The following is a 20,791-nucleotide window of genomic DNA, read 5'->3' as shown; positions in this document are numbered from 1 at the left end:
GAAGTCAACTCTTAAAAAGAGCAAAGTCTGCTCCCACCTCTGCCCTTCTTGTGCTAGCCAGCATTTGCCCATGGCTCTGTCACTGTATTGTGTCTTTAATTCCTGATGGTACTCTCTTTCTCTTTTGACTCCTCCCAGGTTAAAAGTAGCTCTGGGGGACTCCTCACCTGCTCCAAAATGATGATGTATTAGATGGCAGTACATTATTATTTCCTTGAAATATCACTCAAGCTGGGCAAGGTGGCGCACGCCTGTAGTCCCAGCAGCTTGGGAGGCTGAGGCAGGAGGATGGAGAGTTCAAAACCAGACTCAGCAAAAATGAGGTGCTAAGCAACTCAGTAAGACCCTGTCTCTTAAAAAAAAAATGGGGCTGGGGTTGTGGCTCAGTGGTCAAGTGCCCCTGAGTTTAATCCCTGGTACCAAAAAAAAAAAAGAAAAGAAAAAAAAGACATATCACCCCCAGCATTCCAGAGTTCTAGGTGTGGGCATTTCAGTGAGTTTCATTCAGAGTGCTCCTTTCTCCTCCTCATTCTGTCCTACCACTTTGGCGATGCCCTTTCTGCCCTTCTGCAAGGCCATACTTCAGGCAGGTGTGATCTTGAAAGGTTCATTTGAAGTTTGTGTATGTTCAGAAGTTACCTTAAGTTCTCCTTTTCTTTGACAGGTACACGTTCACAGGGATTTATACATTTGAATCACTAGTGAAAATCATTGCAAGAGGTTTCTGCATAGATGGCTTTACCTTTTTACGGGACCCATGGAACTGGTTAGATTTCAGTGTCATCATGATGGCGTAAGTTCTCTGATTACTTTATTGGTGTTGTGGGTGTGATCACGTGTGTGGCAGAGGATTTTCCTGGATGTTTGCATGACGGTGTTTGCAAGTGAGAGCTTGTGGACTCAGTGGTAAGGGGAATCAATGGGTACACATGGGAACTTGTGCTTATGGTTCTTGCTTGTGAGGACCTTTTGTTTTTCAGGCAACAGCAGCCACAGTGTGTTTATGTGGAGAAGGTGAGCAGAGTCTTTACAGCTGGGAGGGAAAGTAGGATATATTACCCATGGATACTCATATTTTATTTTTATATTTTATTCCTTTTTATGACATTGACCATGATTGGCACACCTGTCACTAGGAGGCCTCTGTGAAGATTCAGAATCTTTTAGAGGTGAAAATGTGTGTTCTGGGCACGTCTTATCACATGTGATTTAATGAGGCTGTCCAGGTGTTGCAGACTTCAGAGCACACTTTAGAGTCAAATCATGAGCCCCGGTATCCAAATTGGCACTTCCTGAAGTTACTAACCAGAATTTTGAACTGTCACTGGAGACTGTAGAACTCCACATAAGTATGCTAGGAGCTCCTGGTAACTTGTGTTGCTTTAGCAATAAAATGTCTCTTGGGAAACTCACTTGATGATAGAAAAGTTATAACAGGCTTTAGTATTTTTATTTTCAGGGTGTGAAAGTGCTTTTTGTTTTGGGGATGTGATGGGGGGTGGTGCCTAGGTTTTATGTGTGTGCACAGATGTATGAGAAAGAGTGTGTTGCACATGTATGGGTCTGAGCATTGCATAGAAAGATGTATTTCCCCTGTAAAATGTGAGTGAGAGTTATGCATTGAATATTTGAAAGTGGAACTTGGACTTTCCGTTATATAATGAAATTTCTAGCTCTCCAGCATTATGAAATACACATTGGTGTTCATTTAAAATCTTAGTGTCTTTGTAGGCACAGAGCTGGTGATAGAATGGGCTCTCAACTCAGTATTTGTTCATGATCTGGATTTTCCTGAGCCCTGTTTTTGTCTGTCACAGGAAACATTTTCAACTGTGTACATGACTGGAAACATATGCATACCACTCTTGCATAAGTCATATATACAGCCATTTAGGCATTTTTGCTGTCATTAACTAGGGAGCTACATTAATGTAGATTTGTTTTTGTGGGGCTCCTGCTGCAGAAGTTTGTTTCCCTTTCTTAAGAAATTGTCTCTGCTACTTCCTGGCTTTCCTTTTTACTAAAAAGGAAAATGTAATTGACCTGACAGTAAAATGATTCTGATCGGGATCTGCACATCACTGCTGATTAAGAGACTAAATCCTAGAAACTTAGAGTGATTCTTTCAGTTACACTTTTGAATTCTCCTTGCCCATTTTTTTTTAAGACATGTTACTTAAATGTTTATATTTTGAAATTTTTCTTTTTCAGGGAAAAAATGAAATCATACCTTGTATATAAGACCCTTTCTTTCCCCCATTCTCAAACCCTCACCCAGTGGTACCATTACAAGTTAACTTTGGTTTGATTCTGCAGGTATATAACAGAGTTTGTAAACCTAGGCAATGTTTCAGCTCTGCGCACTTTCAGGGTACTGAGGGCTTTGAAAACTATTTCGGTAATTCCAGGTAAGATGGCCTGGGGTTGGTGTTAGGTGTTGGGTTAGGGCCCTGACGTGACGTATTGTACTTTTTGTTTTGTTGTGGTTTTGTTTTTTCCTTTGGTGTTTGTGTTTGTGTCTGTGTTTGTCATTTGTGTCTGTGTGTGACCTCCCTTACTACAGATATGTGACAGAGTTTGTGGACCTGGGCAATGTCTCAGCGCTGAGAACATTCAGGGTTCTCCGAGCTTTGAAAACTATCTCTGTAATTCCAGGTGAGAAAATGTGTGCACAAGACTGACCTTGCTGCATCTCTTTTTTCCCTTCATTCATTTTGTTCACCACATTCTAAACTGGTGTGAGCACGGTTGATATGCTCTGCATTCTGCATGCTTTTCCTGAGAGACATTCTCTGGAATGGCCTTTTGGTCCCTAGGCAGGTTTTTTTGACTGTGCTTGCAGGCATGCAGCCCCCATTTCATCCATGCTTTTGAAAAAGCACGTGCTTAAGAAACCCTTGGATCTTACAATATCTGAACACAATCATCGTAGAGCTAGCTGTTTCTTTGTATATAAATCATTTGAATCCCAGCCTCATGGAATTACAGTAATTTTAACATGTGCCATCATTCCATTGCTTGTGATTTCTAGGCTTCCTATAGCATGGTTTGCTGATGGAATGTTATTCAAAGAATTATGTTTTTATTATTACTGTACTAATGGAATTATTTAATCGCAGATGAGACCTACACAGTTAACTAGTCCAGAATTGTAGAAAAACTTAAGAGCCTTGGAGTTAGTGAACTGAACTTTAATAATCACCATTTATCCTGTTCTTCTGCTGTCTGTTTCACTAGAATGAGAACCAGTAGCATCTACTATACATATATTCAGGGATCATTCTCAAACCTAAATCCCAATGACAGCTTATACAGGTGCTATTTTTAAAAAAAATTCAAAGGTAAGATAAGATACAACTAAAGATATGGGCAAATAAAAGTATAGAAACTTGAAGGGAAAAGAAATCCTGAGGGTGGTTTGAGAGGTAGTTGATTGATAATCTCTTTAAAATTTTTGCCTTTTTCTTTTTGTTCCTGGTTGAGTTAGCCCAGTGGTTCTTGACCTTTTGAAGGTTTTGGATCCTTTTGAGAATCAGATGAAAGTTGACAGACCCCCCCCCCGAAGCCCATCTGTGGACCCCAGATTAAGATCCCTTAATTTAATTTAAATCATTGCAACTGGCTAATACTTCTCTTCCTAAAGACTAGCCTTAAAATTGGAAGGAAAGGTACTTGGTTTAGTACTTTGTTAGTCTTGTGAGCCTAAGATAGACTAGCAGTAACTTGCCAGAGCTTAAGACAATGTGATTGCTCTTTGGATTTTAGTTGTATTTAGGATTTTAAAAGTAGATTCCCCAGAGACCAGGCTTTCCACAGTAGTTTTGTAGAAATAGGAGTACAGAGAACAGGGACAATCCATTCTGATCACATGCCTCATCCCCTGTGGCTGCCTCAGAAATATTTCTCTTTTCCCTGTTTCAACATTATCAGATAGCAAGAGGGGGAAGAATAAAGGTAGAATCCTGGAGAGGGCAGACTTAGAATGTGATTTACCAGGAACCTCAAGGAACATTCCTTAGGCAGGCCTTATTTTATGAGGGAGATGGAGTGCCACATTTACTTTCATTTTTCCTTTGGTCTCTGTCTTCCTCTGGCCCCTTTAAAATATGATCCTCTATTTTCTGTTCATTTCCCCCAGCGTACTCTGCAAGGCATCTGTCTCTTTATGTTCTTGTGATCTCAAAACTTCTCTTCTAGAATTAAATTGGAAAGCTGCATTCTGTTCACTAACTGGGGCAGCAGATGCTATCTCTAGTCTAGCTCATTGCTTCTGCTTTGTCTCTGCTCTATGGTTACCTTTTGACCAGGGCATTTCTGCAAGGTAACTCTTGATCATATTACTTAATACTGTAGTAATACATATAAATACATAAACATACAGTTGACTATAATACAGTGCCTGGCCCATAGCAGTGCTCCATAAATGGTTGTAGTAGTAACAGTTATTATCATAAAGAAACCTAAGCCCAAAGAAAGGGTTTGTGTCAAGATTTAGACATCAGCCTCACAGTTTGAAATAGATTCCCAGGTTCCTATTTCTAGAAGCATCCCCAGTTGAGCTGGCTTTGGGAAGCTAACTGGGATGGAGAATAACTTTAAGGATAGTAAAGCTAATAATAGATCACTGTCAGTAAAAGGTATATTGGGCTTTTGAATTAAAGTGTGACTTTTAGTTCCAATCCTTTTGCTCCCCATTCTACCTTTTAGAGTTAGTAAGAGAAATCCAGGAGTTGACGTCTCCCTTACGGAGAGGCTTTTCTCATCCCGTGTAAAATTCTGAACTTTTCTGTCATTCTGTCTTCCTCAGAGTGCTGTTGTCCTTTCCCTACCTTCCAGTTACACAGGTCTCCTTCCAAGGCCAGGCACCAGTGTGTCAGTGGATCTGAGCCTATCTCATGTTTGAAAATCTAAGTCATTTTGATTCCACTGTTGTAGAACTAGGACACTGTGCCCCTTAGTACAAACCAAAATTTGCCTGCCCAAATTTTCTTGTGGGTACTTCAATGGAACTGCTGCTTTTCTTGCCTTCTCCTGTTCCTAGTTAGATTAGGCTTTGCCAGATCTGCCAAAAACAGAATGGAAGTGAGAGTGACCATAGAGTTGACACAGAGTCTGCAGGATGTTCAAGTCTCAGCTCCCTTCATGAGAACTTTTCCTTTCCTAGAGCACTCACCCTATCTCACCTGGGCCAACACTGACCTTCCTCTGAGTTATCTAGTAGATATTTTGAATGTATCAGGGCTGCCAAGACTCCAGAATATTAGAGAGTAAAGTACATCAGTTAGGTTTGGTGTTTTGTATAAGAAATGCTTTACTTTAAGAGACTTTGTGCAGCTTAGAAAAGCCCAAACCCCACTTTCTGAGCCCTTTTATTTACCAGCTCAAGACCTGGATAAAAATCTCTCATGGTTTCTTCTTTTTTTTTTTTTTTTTCAGAGTTAACAGCTTAGAGAACAGGGTGAGCACACTGGATGCTTAAAGGGTCAATGATAGAGTAGACCCTTTCCAAATTTGCTTTGGCCTGGAATTTGCCAGGTTCAATTTGACGTCAAAATATTCTGCCTAAAAGTTTATGTCTTAAAACTTTGTTTTCAGTTTGTATTTATGAACTTATACTTTGTCAGAAGTTTTATCATCTGCATGCTTTGGTCATATGCCTCAGGACTAACATACCTTAAGATAGGGTAAGATTCCCAGTGGAGGATTCTCAGGCTTCTCTTGGAGGGTAACACTTAATAACCTAAATAGAACCAGTTGGGAGAGCCACACTTGTCAGTTCCTTTTCATTTCAGTCATTTAAGTGGCTCCCCCAAAGCACTACTTACCTGCTGCTCACCAGTGCTGATTTTATACCATCTCTCTCTTAGGGTTGTAGTTTCTTAATTACTTTTCTCTTGGATATTTTGCATCTCTGCTCTTGTTTCTGTTACTTTTACTTATATCCAGTGGTATCAGGTAGGAAGCAGGGGAAATGATGAGCCCTTCTTCTTCCCATCCCAGTATTCACAAAGAAAGTACTTTGTTTAAATGTGTGTTCAGTAAATGTGGCAATTTCTGCTACATAATAAAAGGGAATAGAAAAAGTGGTTCAAAACTATATTCAGACTCTTTCTTTTTCTCTTTTAGTACTGGGGATTGAACCCAAGGTACTTTAATGCTGAGCTTCATTCCTCATCCTTTTTATTTTTTTATTTTGAGACAGGGTCTTACTAAGTTGCTAAAGTTAGCCTTGAACTTATGATCTCTTGTCTCAGCCTCCCAAGTAGCTGGGATTACAGGCATGTACCATAACACCCAGATCATTTTTTCTTTTAAAATATTCCAGTTATTCATCCTGATGGTTTCATATTTCTCCTTCCACATTGCTTCCTAGGAAAGATAACTAAAATTTAATAGTGTTCCTAAGTGGAAAAGCACTGAAGAGTCACAAGATCCCACTGACCCACCCTTGAAGGCCAGTTTAGCTTGGATCATACTTTGTGATGTGAATCTGGTCTTATAAGTAAATCTATAGGCCCCAAATCGCTCCCAAATTACATACATACATACATATATGTATGTATATATACATATATACATAAACATATATATATGTTTTAGTTGTAGATGGACACAGTACCTTTATTTATCTATTTTTATGTTGATGTGAAAAACCTTCAAGAACTGTTGTTATGAAGATTGCATTTGCAACAGGAAAATTGATGAGGTTCTCTTTTATCCCTGGTCCCAGCCAGGCTCTGGGAACTGGGAAGCTGCTCTTTTACCTTCTCTGAGAACTGCTTGTGACTGCTACTGAGGCTTATTCCAGTATTAATTTTGTGAGGGAATTAACTCACATTGCTTCAAACCACTTAAATTTCTCAGCCTGAGTTACTGAGGAATGAGAATTGATGATTTAGTTATTTATAATCTGGTCATGATAACAAGGGAAGATTTTGATCCCAACATACATAGCTGATTTCTCTGGACATAGCACATAAGCTGGCTTTCTTTGTTTGTTCATGGGATTGTTGGGCATTATGGAAGGTCGCAGGAAAATCCGAGGTGCCTTTGGACATAGAGTAGAGTAGAATCCTGTAACAGTGACCTGGCTTCACCTGTTTCCCAAAATTCCTGAAGTACCTGACTTCCTCTCTGGTAGCTAACTTTTCTGTACATTAGATCCAGCTGTCTGTTTGTGGTCTGTAGTAAATGTATTAACTTCTGCTCAGATACATACCAATGCTAGTTAATGTTAGCCTCTTCTAAGAGTTCTTTCTGTCCAATTTGCCCCCACATGGCTTCTGTTGCACACTCTGTTGTGTAGGAGTCGTTGGAAGGAGCATTCTGCTGTTTTGGATAATCGGTTTTCAGTCAGTATCTTGCTTGTTCTAGCATGTGGTATTGTGAGCCAATAGAAAAAGCAAGACACAGCTTTGCTTCACAGCCAGAACAGCAGCACTCTTCATTCTTGCTTGTGTGGGGTCAGGAATTCTACTAGCAACTTCTTGCTTTGCTGATCCATGTTGATGGTGGCAGGAGTGCTTTTGCTTGGATATATTATTGTGTTGGGCAGCCACCGCTGGCAGGACTATAGAGCTTGAGCTTAAGAAATGTATGGATGGTGTCATCTTCATAAATTGACATGGATGTCTCTGCAGATGTGGTCACTCTAAATTATCAACCCTAATGGAAGAAAGAAGAGTCTTGGCTGAGACCAGTATATAATTCAGTGACTATTTACATTTGTTTGCTTCATCCGCAAGTATTGAGCCCATTATCTTTTTTCCCTGTGCTTCTAATTTTGTGCTGGACCTGGACAAGAATCTTGGAGAGTAAACTTTTTAGATGGTTAATGTTATGTAGTAATTTTTCTTGCTCAATTAAAATTCATTTCTCTGAGCCCCAGTGAAACACAAGCACCTGAATAGGATTTCTAACAAGTTTACACTTTAAACTACTTGATAGCTACATGAACTGTCACCAAGAAGACAAGCTAAGTTTCAGGCTTCAAAACACTTGGGGAAATTATTTTGTTGTTTTTTTTTTTTTTTGGTTCTTTTGTTTTTTTAGCTTTCTGAACTTATGTTTCTAGATCTCCTCAGTAATGACATCTGGTTTCTGGATAAAAAATGTTAAACCAGCAGCTTATGAACATTCTTGTCTATCTCTAGGAAATGAGGATTGTCATGCATGGTTGATGTATTCGCTGAGTATCTCTGGGCAAGTAAAAGCATATAGGAGTGCTTTAAAGAATCCCAAGACTGGAATGGTCTTGAACCTCAGGAAGACAGAGTAGAAACAAGAATGCAGAGCCCAAAAGCCTGTTTCCAGGAAGTAATTTCTCTCTCTCTCTCTCTCTCTCTCTCTCTCTCATATGTGTCTATTTCTTCTTTCCCTCTCTTTGTGCATTTGTGCACTAAATTCCTTTACTTCCCAGACACATCTTAGTATAATGACAGAGTATTTATATATTACCATTATATGAAGACTGCTCAACTGTCTCTTGTCCTATTCCAGATCCCTGTAGGAAAGGATCTGGATTTAGATCAGATGTCTACCCTGTCATCTGTAACTACTCAGAGAAGGTACAAATAAGGTGCTGAGAGCCCATCCTTAGGGAACAGGGGATAGTTGCTGCTTATGGCCTGGAATTTCTTGTTTTGTAGGCCTAGAACTTTCCAAAGAAATTCTCAGGAAATTATATCAGACTCTTGCTAAAATTGTGTGCTTTTAAAAAAAAAAATTATGTGTTATAGCAAATGGATTGCTTTGGTTATTTCGTAGTTTTAAACTTATTTCTAATACAAATGTCAACTCACATATTTTTCAGTTCAGTCAAAAAAGCAATAGATGGCTGGAGATGTACCTCTAGGGAAGAACCATTGCCTAACATACTTGAGGCCCTGGGTTCAATCTTTAGTACTGTACCAAAACAAACAAAAAACTTAAAACAGCAATAAAAAAGACTAAAAGTGTTCAGATAAGTAATTTAACTGTTCAGGGCAAGGCAGCTGCATAAGTTCCTTTTGAAGAAATCAAGAAACAAAATCTTAAAAACATTGTTCAGTAACCCATCCAAATATCCCCTTTTAAATCACTTTTTGACTTTGTAAACAGAAGACCTGCATGATTTTTAAAGACTCCCAGAGAAGATTCTTCAGCTTCTCCTTCACTGCCCGCTGCCATGTAGCACTGTTTTCTATAGATGAGAAAATGAGGCTTGGAGAGGTGATCTTAAGTTGGTTTTGAAACATGGTGGGTCATAAATAATGACTGAGCCAGGACAGAATTCCTGCTTTCTGATTCCCCATCTGGTGCTTTTTCTGCACAGCCATGTGAGGAGGAAAGGAATCGGATTAGGAGCCCAGGCAAGCCCTTCCTAATCTTTTGGTGGCCACAGTTTTCAAGGAAGATACTCTGTAAGAAAGCCTAGGCTTCTGCACCCATAGCAGCACTGTGGTCTAATTCTTAATGCTTCTCTCTTTAATTCCCCTTAGATCCCTTTCAAGATATTGTATAAGAAGAGAGAAATTTCTCATTTACTCTTTTAATAAAAATTCCTTAAGTACCTGCTTTGTGCCAGGTCCCAGGCTAAACACAGCATACATAGCTATGCAGAGAATTCTGTTGGGCTTAACTTTGAAAATTGTAGGTGGATACTACAGGATACAGCAAGAGATGACCCAAGTCCATGCCACCATCATATGATTGTGTCATTTCCAAGCATGTCCCTTTGAGGAAGGAAATGTCTGTATAGTAACGGTAGCTAATGAGTCCTGCATACCAGCTGTGTGCCAAGCACTGAACTAGATATTTCTTATATTCATTATCTTATTTAAACCTTACAGCAACTCAATGGCATTAGTATTGTAAATCTCTTTATGTAGATGAGGTTCAGAAAATTATTACAATAATAACATTTGAATTACTTACTGTGCATCAGGTGCTTTGTTAAATGTGTTATATGAAGTATGCTTAATCTTCACAGTAGACCTATGATATTCAGCTATAATTTAAAAATAAATAAATAAAGATTCACTTATTTATTTATATTAATTTTTGGTGGTGCTAAGGATCAAACCCAGCCTTGTACATGATAGGTAAACACTACCACTGAACTACACCCCCGACCTTAATTATGTTCATTTTAAAGATGAAAAAAACTGAGGATCCAAGAGGTTAGGTGCTCAGGTCACAGAAGTAAATGACATACCTTTGATTAAAATTAGCAATGATTTGCCCAACTGTATACTTCAAAGCCAAGATTAGGATTACTTTAAATGACACTCTGATATTCTTGCCTTCAGAAGTAGATCAGAAACAAGATCCTTCCTGAGACCTGGGTGTTAGGGCTCAGTATCTGGTTCCTGCTTATCTTGGTACGGTGGCCACCAGAAGTATCAGTGCTCTGTTGGCCATGTCCTGTGTTAGCACAATGTTGGGAATTCCAAGAAGAGCCACATGTAGACTCATTTGAATCCAAACAGCATGAATCTATAACCATGTTTTTCCATCTTCCATCACTGATCTTTCCCTGTGCAATTAAAAAATCTACCTTCTTTAGGTTTAAATTTGAACCAGTGGCTTGCACTTAAAAATTAAAATAGATTATAATAAAATTAAAATTAAATAGATTATAAATGGTTTTTATTTTTAATCTAAGCCAGAGAAAAGTGGGGGGGGGGCATTGTAGCAAGCAGGTTATAAATGTGATATAGACAAGGTATACTTTTAAATGTAAAGGCAAATTATAAATAAAGAATTAATAATTAACCTTTTCATTATGTTGGCATTTCCAGAACTGATGGGAAAATATTATTATGCCTTCTTGCTTCTTATTGGCTTTTAAATTTCCCAGTTGTTTCCTTTCCAACCTGGAAGCCTCCTTAATTCCTGATTTTTCCATTTGTTTCTTAAACAAATATTTACTGTGGACCAGGGGCTATAGATTCGGCTGTGAATGATACAGACATAAGAAATGCATTATAGCTGTGATAAACACCACAGAGGAAAGTGTAAGGTGCTATTAAGATAGTAACAGTGGTGGGGGAGGGAGAAGAGCTGGGAAGGAAGGATGGATTCTGAGGGAAGTGATTTCTGTGCCGAGACCTGAAGGAAAGGAGATAGTCAGGTAAGACAAGGGCTGAAAGGAAGCAGTCAGCCTGAGGGAAGCACTGAGGACCTGGCTCATTTGGAGAACTAAAAAGTTGTCCAAGACAGGAAAGTATGTTCAGAAAAAAAAGGAGCCACATGTTGGTAGAAGAAGCTTTCTTTAGCTTTTTAAGAATTATAACTTCTGGAAACCCCTCATTTTGTTGACACCGTTATTCTCGTGGTATAAAGACACACTGGGCATATTTCAAGGATGCTGTGGGGAGGAGTAGAAGCTCAGGCTAAGGGGGAGGCTGGGAGGGAGGGGCTCTGAGTGACTCTGGTTCTGGGTGCACTGTCTCTTCAGGCCTGAAGACAATTGTTGGCGCCCTCATTCAGTCTGTGAAGAAGCTGTCAGATGTGATGATCCTGACTGTGTTCTGCCTGAGTGTTTTCGCCCTGATCGGACTACAGCTGTTCATGGGGAACCTGCGAAACAAGTGTGTCGTGTGGCCCATAAACTTCAATGAGAGCTATCTTGAAAATGGCACCAAAGGCTTTGATTGGGAAGAGTATATCAACAATAAAAGTAGGTGGCTCCTCCCCTACAAGGGGAAAAACCCATCTGTGCAGTCAGAGCCACCACTGGGCTTAAAAAAATAGTTGGGCTCAGAAAGGAATGGCAGTGTTACCAGAAGCAGCCTCAGGAGGTCATTTCCTTTCCCCAAGGCCAGATTGTGTTCAGAAACTCAAATGCCAGCACACTCTCCCTTTTTCTCTCTTCTACCCCTTGAAACCCAATGAAACTTTATACAATCTTCACATGTACCCACAAACTTTTGCTCTAAAATTCAGGCTTAGAAACTTGGTCCAAATTCTTCCTTCCTTTGCTAGGTTGCCTGGGGTAGTTAAATATTTAGTCCAAGATATGCCTATGCATTAGAACTCAGGCTTTTTTAATATTAATTAGTAAGACATTAGTAATTGACCTAGTCTAGGGAGTCAGGCAATCTCCAAGACACCATTTGAAGTCAGTTAAGTAACCATTAGAAAATGTTGCAAAGGAGATTCCAGGAATACCTGCCTTCTAGTTTAAAATAGGGCATGGTAACTAGTGACCAACTAGTGAGGAATTCTAGAATATCCTGATAAAAATAAGTCATAAGATGTTTTAGCCAGCTTTTTCACTGCTATGACTGAAAGACCTGCCAAACAATTTTAGAGGAGGAAAAATTTATTTAGGGGTTCACAGTTTCAGAGGTCTCAATCCATAGGGACTGAGAATGAGTGGCAGGCTTCATTCCCTGGGCCTCAAGGTGAGGCAGGACATCATGGTGGAAGAGTGTGGCAGAGGAAAGCTGCCCAGGATGTCACATCAGGAATCTGAGAGAAACTAAGCTCAACTCACCAAATGTATACCCCAAAGGCACACCACCAATGACCCACCTCCTCCGGCCACACCCTACCAGCCTGCAGTTACCACTTAGTTAACCCCTGTCAGGAGATTAATTCCTGATTGGGGTAAGCCTCTCATAAACCACCTTGCATTGTCTCATACGTGAGTTTTTGGGGAACACCTAATATCTAAACCATAACAGTACAATATTAAAATTGTCTAAAGGGATGAAGAACTCAGAAAATTACTTTAGACCCCTTTTATTCAGGTACCAAAACCTAATATATATGTGATGAGAAGAGTATTATATGAAGGGCTTCAGGGGAGCACTTTAAATTTGTAGATATCTATAGGAAAATCATTAATGGGAAGGACTTCTCATCAGCTTTCAACTGCTGGTGGAAAAGATTTATATGAGCTAAAAATCAATAGCTATTTCTGTTGGGGCTAGCCAGGAACAGTATAACCTTATTCTCTCATTCACTTCAATTTGCCTTTTCATTTCCTGCCTCTTCAAATTTTTCTAGCAAATTTTTACACAGTTCCTGGCATGCTGGAACCTTTACTCTGTGGGAACAGTTCAGATGCTGGGTAAGTAGCTCACCTAATTTTATTCTCCTTCCTTAAAATAATATGCCTATTTTTAATTGGATGTAAACGGGCAATGTTTCCACTTTTCTTTGAACTCATAAAATAAACCCTACAATCAGACCTTACCTATTAGTTAACTCAGATTTCCTACTGTTTTATATTTGTCCATCCAAAGATGACATTTCATCAGAAGGTGAATGTACCTGTAGTCTCAAATTAAAAATTAACGATGTTAAAGGATAAAGAGAAAATCTATAACACGAGGTAGCTTACCACCTCTTATAGATTCCCCTTGTTCTATCTTAACACAGTTAATACAATGTAAAATAAGGACACCATCTTAGTGATAGTTTAGCATCCAAGGATGACCCAGAAATGGTCTAGACCTGACATGGGGGAAAGAACAGATAACAACATAGTATTTGAGTCCTGCTTCTCTTAGCTTTAGACCTTTGCCAAGCCACTTAACTTATCTGAGCCTTAATTTCAGTAAACATAAGATAGATTTAATAGGTCATGTTCTGTCTTCCTCATGAGTTTACTATAAGGAGCCAATTAGATAACATACATGAAAAATGCTTTGTAAACAGAGAGCTATTCAAATGTACAGGAGTAGTGTTATTATTCAGAGTATATTGGTCCCTTAGGAACTGGTGCTTTAATATGACCATGACAACAAGAAATCCATTTAATTTTTATATTGAAGTAGATATTAAAGATTTCATTGAAAACAAAACAGGTGCATCCAAAAACAGAAGAATAGTATAACTGAGGTTACCAAAAATCTCCATTATGACTTAGGTCAACACAGCAAGTGTTAAAAAAACATAGACAACTAAAAGGAACTTATAGGCATTTGTCACTTGGGAGAATAGCTAAATTGAATTTTATTGAATTACAGATTGATATGAATCTGGGACAGTGGTTTTCATATTTTGTCATGAATAAGGATTACCTGGGAGCTGAGTGTAGTAGCCCATGCCTATAATCTCAGCAGCTCGGGAGGCTGAGACAGGAGAATTATGAGTTCAAAGCTAGCTTTAGCAATTTAGTGAGGCCCTAATGAACTAGTGAGACCCTATCTCTATATAAAATATTAAAAAGGGCTGGGGATGTGGCTCAGTGATTGAGAGTCCCTGGGTTTTATCCCTGGTACCAAAAACAAAAAAAAAAAAATTACCCGGGGCTAGGGATGTAACTTAATGATAACACTTGTCTGACATTTCCTGGTTCAATCACCAATATTGGGGGAAAGAAAAAAGTTACCTGGCATATCTCAAAAGTGCAGGTTCCTAGATCCCATTTCCAAAGCTTTCAGCTCTTAGCTTTGGGGTAAGCATAGAAATCTGCATTTTTAAGGGACATACCATGTGATTCTGATATAGGCTCTGCTCTGAAATTGATTAGCTACTTATGTTCTCTCTCTCATCTTATTTTTCTTCTTCTAGTTTGTTGGCTTGGCTTTGTAAATAGTTACTTCCTACCTATAAGGCCATGGAGAAATAAAATTATGTTATTTAATATCTTTAAGATTATGGCTTGTGGAATTATGTTGAAAAGTCCTGAATTTCCCTTTCTTTCTTCAGGCAATGCCCAGAAGGATACCAGTGTATGAAGGCAGGAAGGAACCCTAACTATGGTTATACAAGCTTTGACACTTTCAGCTGGGCCTTCTTGGCATTGTTTCGCCTTATGACCCAGGACTACTGGGAAAACTTGTATCAGTTGGTAAATAATACTTCTTTTTCTTTGGCAGTAGAGTCTACATGGGGCAGCGTGGGCTTGGGGGACATTCTGTGTGAGTGACCTTTAGTGAAGACGTTAAACAGGATCTGAGGATGGCATTGCCCACCGTCCATTGCTTTATAATATTTAGAACTGGGAATTCTCCCAGTTCTCATCCCTGTTTCTCAAATACTTAGTCATGTATAGTTGTAGAAGCTTGTAGCACTGTTAGCTTTTGCCTGGCTTGGGAATCTGCTGTCTATACTTAATTCCTATTGTTTTACCTCTTGCAGTGTATCTCCTTTTGGGTTTCAGGGCTTAGGACTTCTGTTTAAGAAATACTAAATACCCATTTGTGTAAGATGAAATTTTTATCCAAAAGGGCTTTGGAGTTTAAATATGTCAACATTTTTGAGATTTATAATATACTTGGACTTGTTCAAACAGGTTGTAATGGTAGAGATAAGGTCAGTCTCATTCCATCAGGCCATATTGATGACTAAACACATTGTTTAATTTTGCTAGTTGTAGGGTAGATTTATGCTAAGGGTCTTTCGGCTTAGAAATTCCACAACAGTCCATTGTTTTCTTTTTGACTCTGGCATTTGGTGATGCTGTAAGGGTCCGGCGAAGCGTCGGAGAAAGAGACCACCAAGAGACTACTCATGCAATTGGCAGAAGGGGATTTATTGAACCAGCATGCTGGGGCTCCGTGCCCACTCAAGAAAGGAGAGCAGCCCAGAGCAGGGGTTGAACAATGCTTAAGTACACTTTTTGGAGAGGGCAGGGGGCTTTACATACATCGGAACAAATCATCATGAGGCGCGGGAAAATTGAACAACAATTCTTAGACTTGATTAGTACATTCATTGGCAGGAACAGGCTGGGAAGGGGTGATTGGTCACTTCTAAGTGGGGTACACATTCAAATTGATTGGTTTTGGGGCCTGAATACCTACGTGCCGGGCTACTCAGAGCCCTTAGTTATTAAACAGCCAGAGGATCAGGAGGAATATTTACTGGGCAGTTCAGGTATTGTCCTAACAGCTACAGGAATTTAACCCAGGCTTTGCAGTTTAGAAGCAGGTTTACAATGCCTGGTCCTTTACATTTTGACTCAGGCTTTGCAGCTTAGAAACTTTACCCTTTCAATGCCAGTTTGTTTAAGAATAAAAAACATGCCCTCCTCATGCATGAAGGATCCTCTTTCAGGGAAGCATCTAGTTCAAATCCCCAAATCAGTTCTTATTTTTCTGTTGGACAGTTCCCTCAGGTTTGACTCTTTCTCATGAAACATTTATGATTACAATAAGTTCCTTTAAGTTTTGGGGATTGAAAGGATGAAGATGAAAACTCAGGAATAGTGGGTTTCATTTACATAACCTAAAACCCAATTGTTCTTTGATGTTCATTTCATTAGTGAAAGGAATAGGTCTAGGATCAATCCTCTTCCCTTTTTCTCTTTACCTCTCCAGTCCTTCATGTCATATTGTTTTAGAACTAACTGATGAAGTAAAATATAATTCTTAATTTAGGATGTGTTTTCCTTAAACAAATGAATAAAGCATTGTTATATGAAAGGAGTTTATAGGAAGTATTTGGGAATGGAGAAAGATCCCCCATACACAAAATGGATAGGAGGAACTACTGCCACTTAGTGTGAGTTAAGCATAAGGAAATCCATTTGGCCACTGAGGATGTGTTTCTCTTCAGTAAGAAAGAGTACCACACAAGAAAGGACTGTCCTATTCAAATTGCAGATGGTGCCCCTACAGAGGAACTAGGCTCACAAGGTGTTTTCAGCCTACTTCATTTGATGCAAGTGACTCAAAAAAATGGTTTTATCTTTGCAGACCTTACGAGCAGCTGGAAAAACATACATGATCTTCTTTGTCTTGGTCATCTTTGTGGGCTCGTTCTATCTGGTGAACTTGATCTTGGCTGTGGTGGCCATGGCTTATGAAGAGCAGAATCAGGCAACATTGGAGGAGGCAGAACAAAAAGAGGCTGAGTTCAAAGCAATGTTGGAGCAACTTAAGAAGCAACAGGAAGAGGCACAGGTGGGTGATTAATTTTTTGAAGCAGACCTTCCTGCCAAATCACAGAGATTAAGGCTCCATCTGATTGCCACTGCAATTGATCTTTCCTAAGTACATTATCAAATAGAGGTCATTGATCTAATTAAAATAACCCAAGTAACAACTGCAGATGGTTAATCCAATTATTCTTTTTTGTCTTAATGGCCAAATCGTTTGTTAATATGTTAATATGATCTTTTTCTTTTTTTTTTCTTTTTTCTTTCTTTCTTTTTTTTTTTTGAGACAGGGGTCTCACTCTATTACCCAGGCTGACTTGAATTCCTGGGGTCAAACAGTCCTCCTGCCTCAACTTCCCAAGTACCTAGGACTATAGCATGCATCACCATGCCTAGCTGTTAGTATGTGTTAATATGATCTTTTGTTGAAGATCTCATCTCTTCAGTGTTCAACTCGTTTGTTGACTGGGGGAAAAAAAAAAAGTAACCAGAACAGTTCAAATAGTTCTTCATATAAGCATAGCCTCTTTTTTTTTTTTTTTTTAATGTTTGGGATTCACCCCAGGGTCCTCCATATACTAAATATGATCTCTACCACAAAGCTGCACCCTCAGATCCCCTTCAGAGATACTCTATGGTCATAGAGTATTGTTTCCAATTTAAAAGGAGAAACAGGGGCCGGGGATATAGCTCAGTTGGTAGAGTGCTTGCCTTTCATGGACCAGACCCTGGGTTCAATCCCCAGCACCACACCAAAAAAAAAAAAAAAAGGAGAAATAGGCCAAATATTAAAAGTAAAACTTGAAAGTGACCTGTTACCCTAACAATTTATATACACACATGCTAGGCACAGTGACACACTCCAGCAATCCCAGTGACTCAGGAGGCTGAGAAAGGAGGATCACTAGTTCAAAGCCGGCCTCAGCAACAGTGAGGCACTAAGCAACTCAGTGGGACCCTGTCTCTAAATAAAATACAAAATCGGGCTGGGGATAGGAGTGAGGATTTGGCTCAGTAGTTGAATACCCCTGAGTTCAGTCCCTGGTACCCCTGCCCTGCCAAAAAAAAAGAATAAAACCCAAAGTTGTCACCATTGGGTTCTGATCCGATCACTTAAGGCTGTGTGGTAGATGACAGATTTGCCTAGATAACAGAGCCAGCTAGACCTAGCCATGGCCACCTCTCTTCTCTAGCTATGGAATGGAAATTTGCTCCACACACTGGCTGGCTCAGGTGACCCTAAGGAATGCTTCTGAACCTATCTGTCACTGTGTTCCCTTTCTAGGCTGCCGCAATGGCCACTTCTGCAGGCACTGTTTCAGAAGATGCCATTGAGGAAGAAGGTGAAGATGGGGTTGGCTCTCCTCGGAGTTCATCCGAAATTTCTAAACTCAGTTCAAAGAGCGCCAAGGAAAGACGTAATAGGAGAAAGAAGAGGAAGCAAAAGGAACTCTCTGAGGGAGAAGAGAAAGGGGATCCTGAGAAGGTATTTAAGTCAGAGTCAGAAGATGGTATGAAGAAGAGGGGCATTCGAATAGGGAGGAAATTCTCCATTATGAACCAGGTAAACTCTTTGTACTAGATCAGATAAGCCTAGAAATTCTGTTTTTTTTTTTTTGCTAATCCTGCTTGATTTTATTTCCTCTCTGGCTTTCCGACTTTCAAACCAATCCCTGCATCTTCAGTCCCCCCTCCTCCTATGCTCCACATTGCCCTCCCCTAGGAGGAAGCATTACCAGCATTGGGGATGGCTGTTCTCTAGTCAATGCCCTACCTTCCCTGATGTAACCATCACCTCTGGTGGCCTTGCTTCACAGTAAAATGAATGTCCCACCAGCAAGCATCAAGTTCTAAAAATATTAGGAGGAACTTTTCTTAGCAGTTGAGCTTCAGACATCTTTGTTTAAGAATTGCATATAATTGTAGGTAATAATAATAAAAATAGTGGGAAACTCTTTAGCATACCTTATTTCAGCTTGACAAGTTATAGTAATGAACTATCCTAGATATTCTAGACATATAGTGTTGTGCTGATAAGTTAGCCAATAGTATGGCAAAAGCCTCCAGTTTTACACAACTTGGATTAATGAGGAAACTAAAAGAAAGGAAAGAGGATATATAATTGTTGATCATTCTACTACTATAAATATCATCATATGATAAATACCTTTGGGTTTTAAACATCACCACTTAGGGCATTAAGAATTAAAATTTCCCCATCTTAAAGAAATGCTAGAAAGTTTAAAGGTACAGAATAGATTACATTTACTGTACATTGCAATGTCTCCAGTGTCTCTCCCTGCCCCACTCCAGAGATGGTTCATTTAGCCACTTCTTGGTGTCTCTCACTTTCCATTCAGTCTTTGGCCAGTCTTGTTCATTTTAACACAGCAAATCTCCCACCATCCCCTTCTTTCTATTCCTATTAATCTGGTTTTTTTTTTGTTGTTGTTGTTGTTTGTTTGTTTGTTTGTGTGTGTGTGTGTATGTGTGTGTTGCTGGGGATTGAACCCAGGGCCTGTGCATGCAAGGCAAGCATTCACTGAGCTATATCCCCAGCCCCCTCTATTTAATCTTATCTTAGTTCAGATTTTGGTTTTCCCTTTAGTCTTTCTCCCTCTCCTTATGGTATGGGCTATCAGCAGACCACTTCCTAAAATGTAGCTGTTGTTATTCAAGAAGCAAGCACTTATGGAGTTTCTACCACATATCAAGGATCCCAGAGACTAAGAGATGGTTTAAACGTCATCTCTACCCTAAGGAGTTTACAGGACAGTGGGACAGCCAGATACACTAAAGAATTATTTATGTAATAGTTGGACAGTATCATTCCATAATTGAGATATACTGGGGGTAATTTTAATTTGTATACCCTAAGTTTGGATTATTTGTTGGATAACAAAGTAGAATGGTCTTTTAGACACGTGTATAGTCAAATGATGGCTCAGGGAAGAGGTCCTGAGCGAGAAGTGGTGATTGGAACCATGAAACTTGATGAGATCTCACTAACTGAATGTGTCAGGTAGACCAAAAACATGACCATTGGTGTTAATGGAAGTAGGAGATGGAGCTCATGAAAGAAAACAGATGATGACTGCTTAGAGGTGCCAAGAGAGCCAGGAGTTAATGAAACTAAAAGTAGAAGAGTTGGAGAGGACAGGGCAGTGATCCAGGGGGTTGAAATTTAACAAAGATGCAGAGTGAGATTAGAATGGGAAGAGTCCAAAGGATTTGATAATATAAAAATCACTGAGGACTTTTAAAAACATATTTCAGTCAGAATGAGTGCCAGTCTGAATGGGAAGACAATGAGCATAGACTTCTTTTTTTTTTTTTTTTTTAAAGAGAGAGAATTTTAACATTTATTTTTTAGTTATTGGCAGACACAACATCTTTGTTTGTATGTGGTGCTGAGTGAGGATCGAACCCGGGCCACACGCATGCAGGCGAGCGCACTACTGCTTGAGCCACATCCCCAGCCCGAGCATAGACTTCTTATGTAAACTTCTTTGAAGGATTTAGATGAAAATAGCACTTTTATCATCTGTGAGGGGAAAAAAACAGAAGATGGAAAGGTAGGATTAGAAAATGGAGTAGAATAGAGTAGAATTGAAGTACAATCTTGAAAGATAGGCAAATAGATATGGTCTTTAACAGAAAAGGTGCATCTCATCCTCTGAAACCTCAGGAAAATAGAGAATGTTGAGGTACATAAGTTTGTGGACAGTGTATAAGAAGTTGAAAAAAATGATCCCTCTAATTTTTCCATAATGAAGATAATTTAAAATGTATTGAAGGAAACGAGAAGTTGAGTTGTGGGCTAAAGAAAATATCAACAGTTCCAAATAGTTATTAAGAAGAGTGGGAGAGGGTATTCCCTTAATCAGATTCATTCTGTTTGCTAATAAAGTTCCAACTCTTTAGCATGGAGTTCAGAGCATTCCTCTCCCTTTATTAGGGACATAGTTTATC

The 20,791-nt window shown here is 39.3% G+C and overlaps 1 protein-coding gene across 5 annotated transcripts in view; it reads left to right on the top strand.

The window, feature by feature from the left end:
• Positions 1 to 20,791, top strand: part of Scn8a (sodium voltage-gated channel alpha subunit 8) — a 113,608-nt gene that overhangs the window by 21,512 nt on the left and 71,305 nt on the right. For 3 of the 5 annotated variants that reach the window (XM_077799304.1, XM_026398646.2, XM_026398645.2), the window contains exons 4-10: positions 665 to 793; positions 2,564 to 2,655; positions 11,441 to 11,662; positions 12,997 to 13,060; positions 14,647 to 14,788; positions 16,638 to 16,844; positions 18,105 to 18,383. In XM_077799304.1, coding sequence (XP_077655430.1) covers positions 665 to 793; positions 2,564 to 2,655; positions 11,441 to 11,662; positions 12,997 to 13,060; positions 14,647 to 14,788; positions 16,638 to 16,844; positions 18,105 to 18,383 — 1,135 coding nt within the window. Of the gene's footprint in view, positions 1 to 664; positions 794 to 2,316; positions 2,409 to 2,563; positions 2,656 to 11,440; positions 11,663 to 12,996; positions 13,061 to 14,646; positions 14,789 to 16,637; positions 16,845 to 18,104; positions 18,384 to 20,791 lie in introns of all 5 variants that reach the window. The other 2 variants (XM_026398648.2, XM_026398647.2) reach the window with 1 other exon arrangement.

The sequence above is a fragment of the Urocitellus parryii genome, chromosome 5, assembly GCF_045843805.1.
Source record: "Urocitellus parryii isolate mUroPar1 chromosome 5, mUroPar1.hap1, whole genome shotgun sequence".
In the NCBI taxonomy this organism is placed as follows: domain Eukaryota; kingdom Metazoa; phylum Chordata; class Mammalia; order Rodentia; family Sciuridae; genus Urocitellus; species Urocitellus parryii.
Note: the sequence above shows the minus strand (reverse complement) of the source record. Positions and strands in the feature narration are given on the sequence as shown.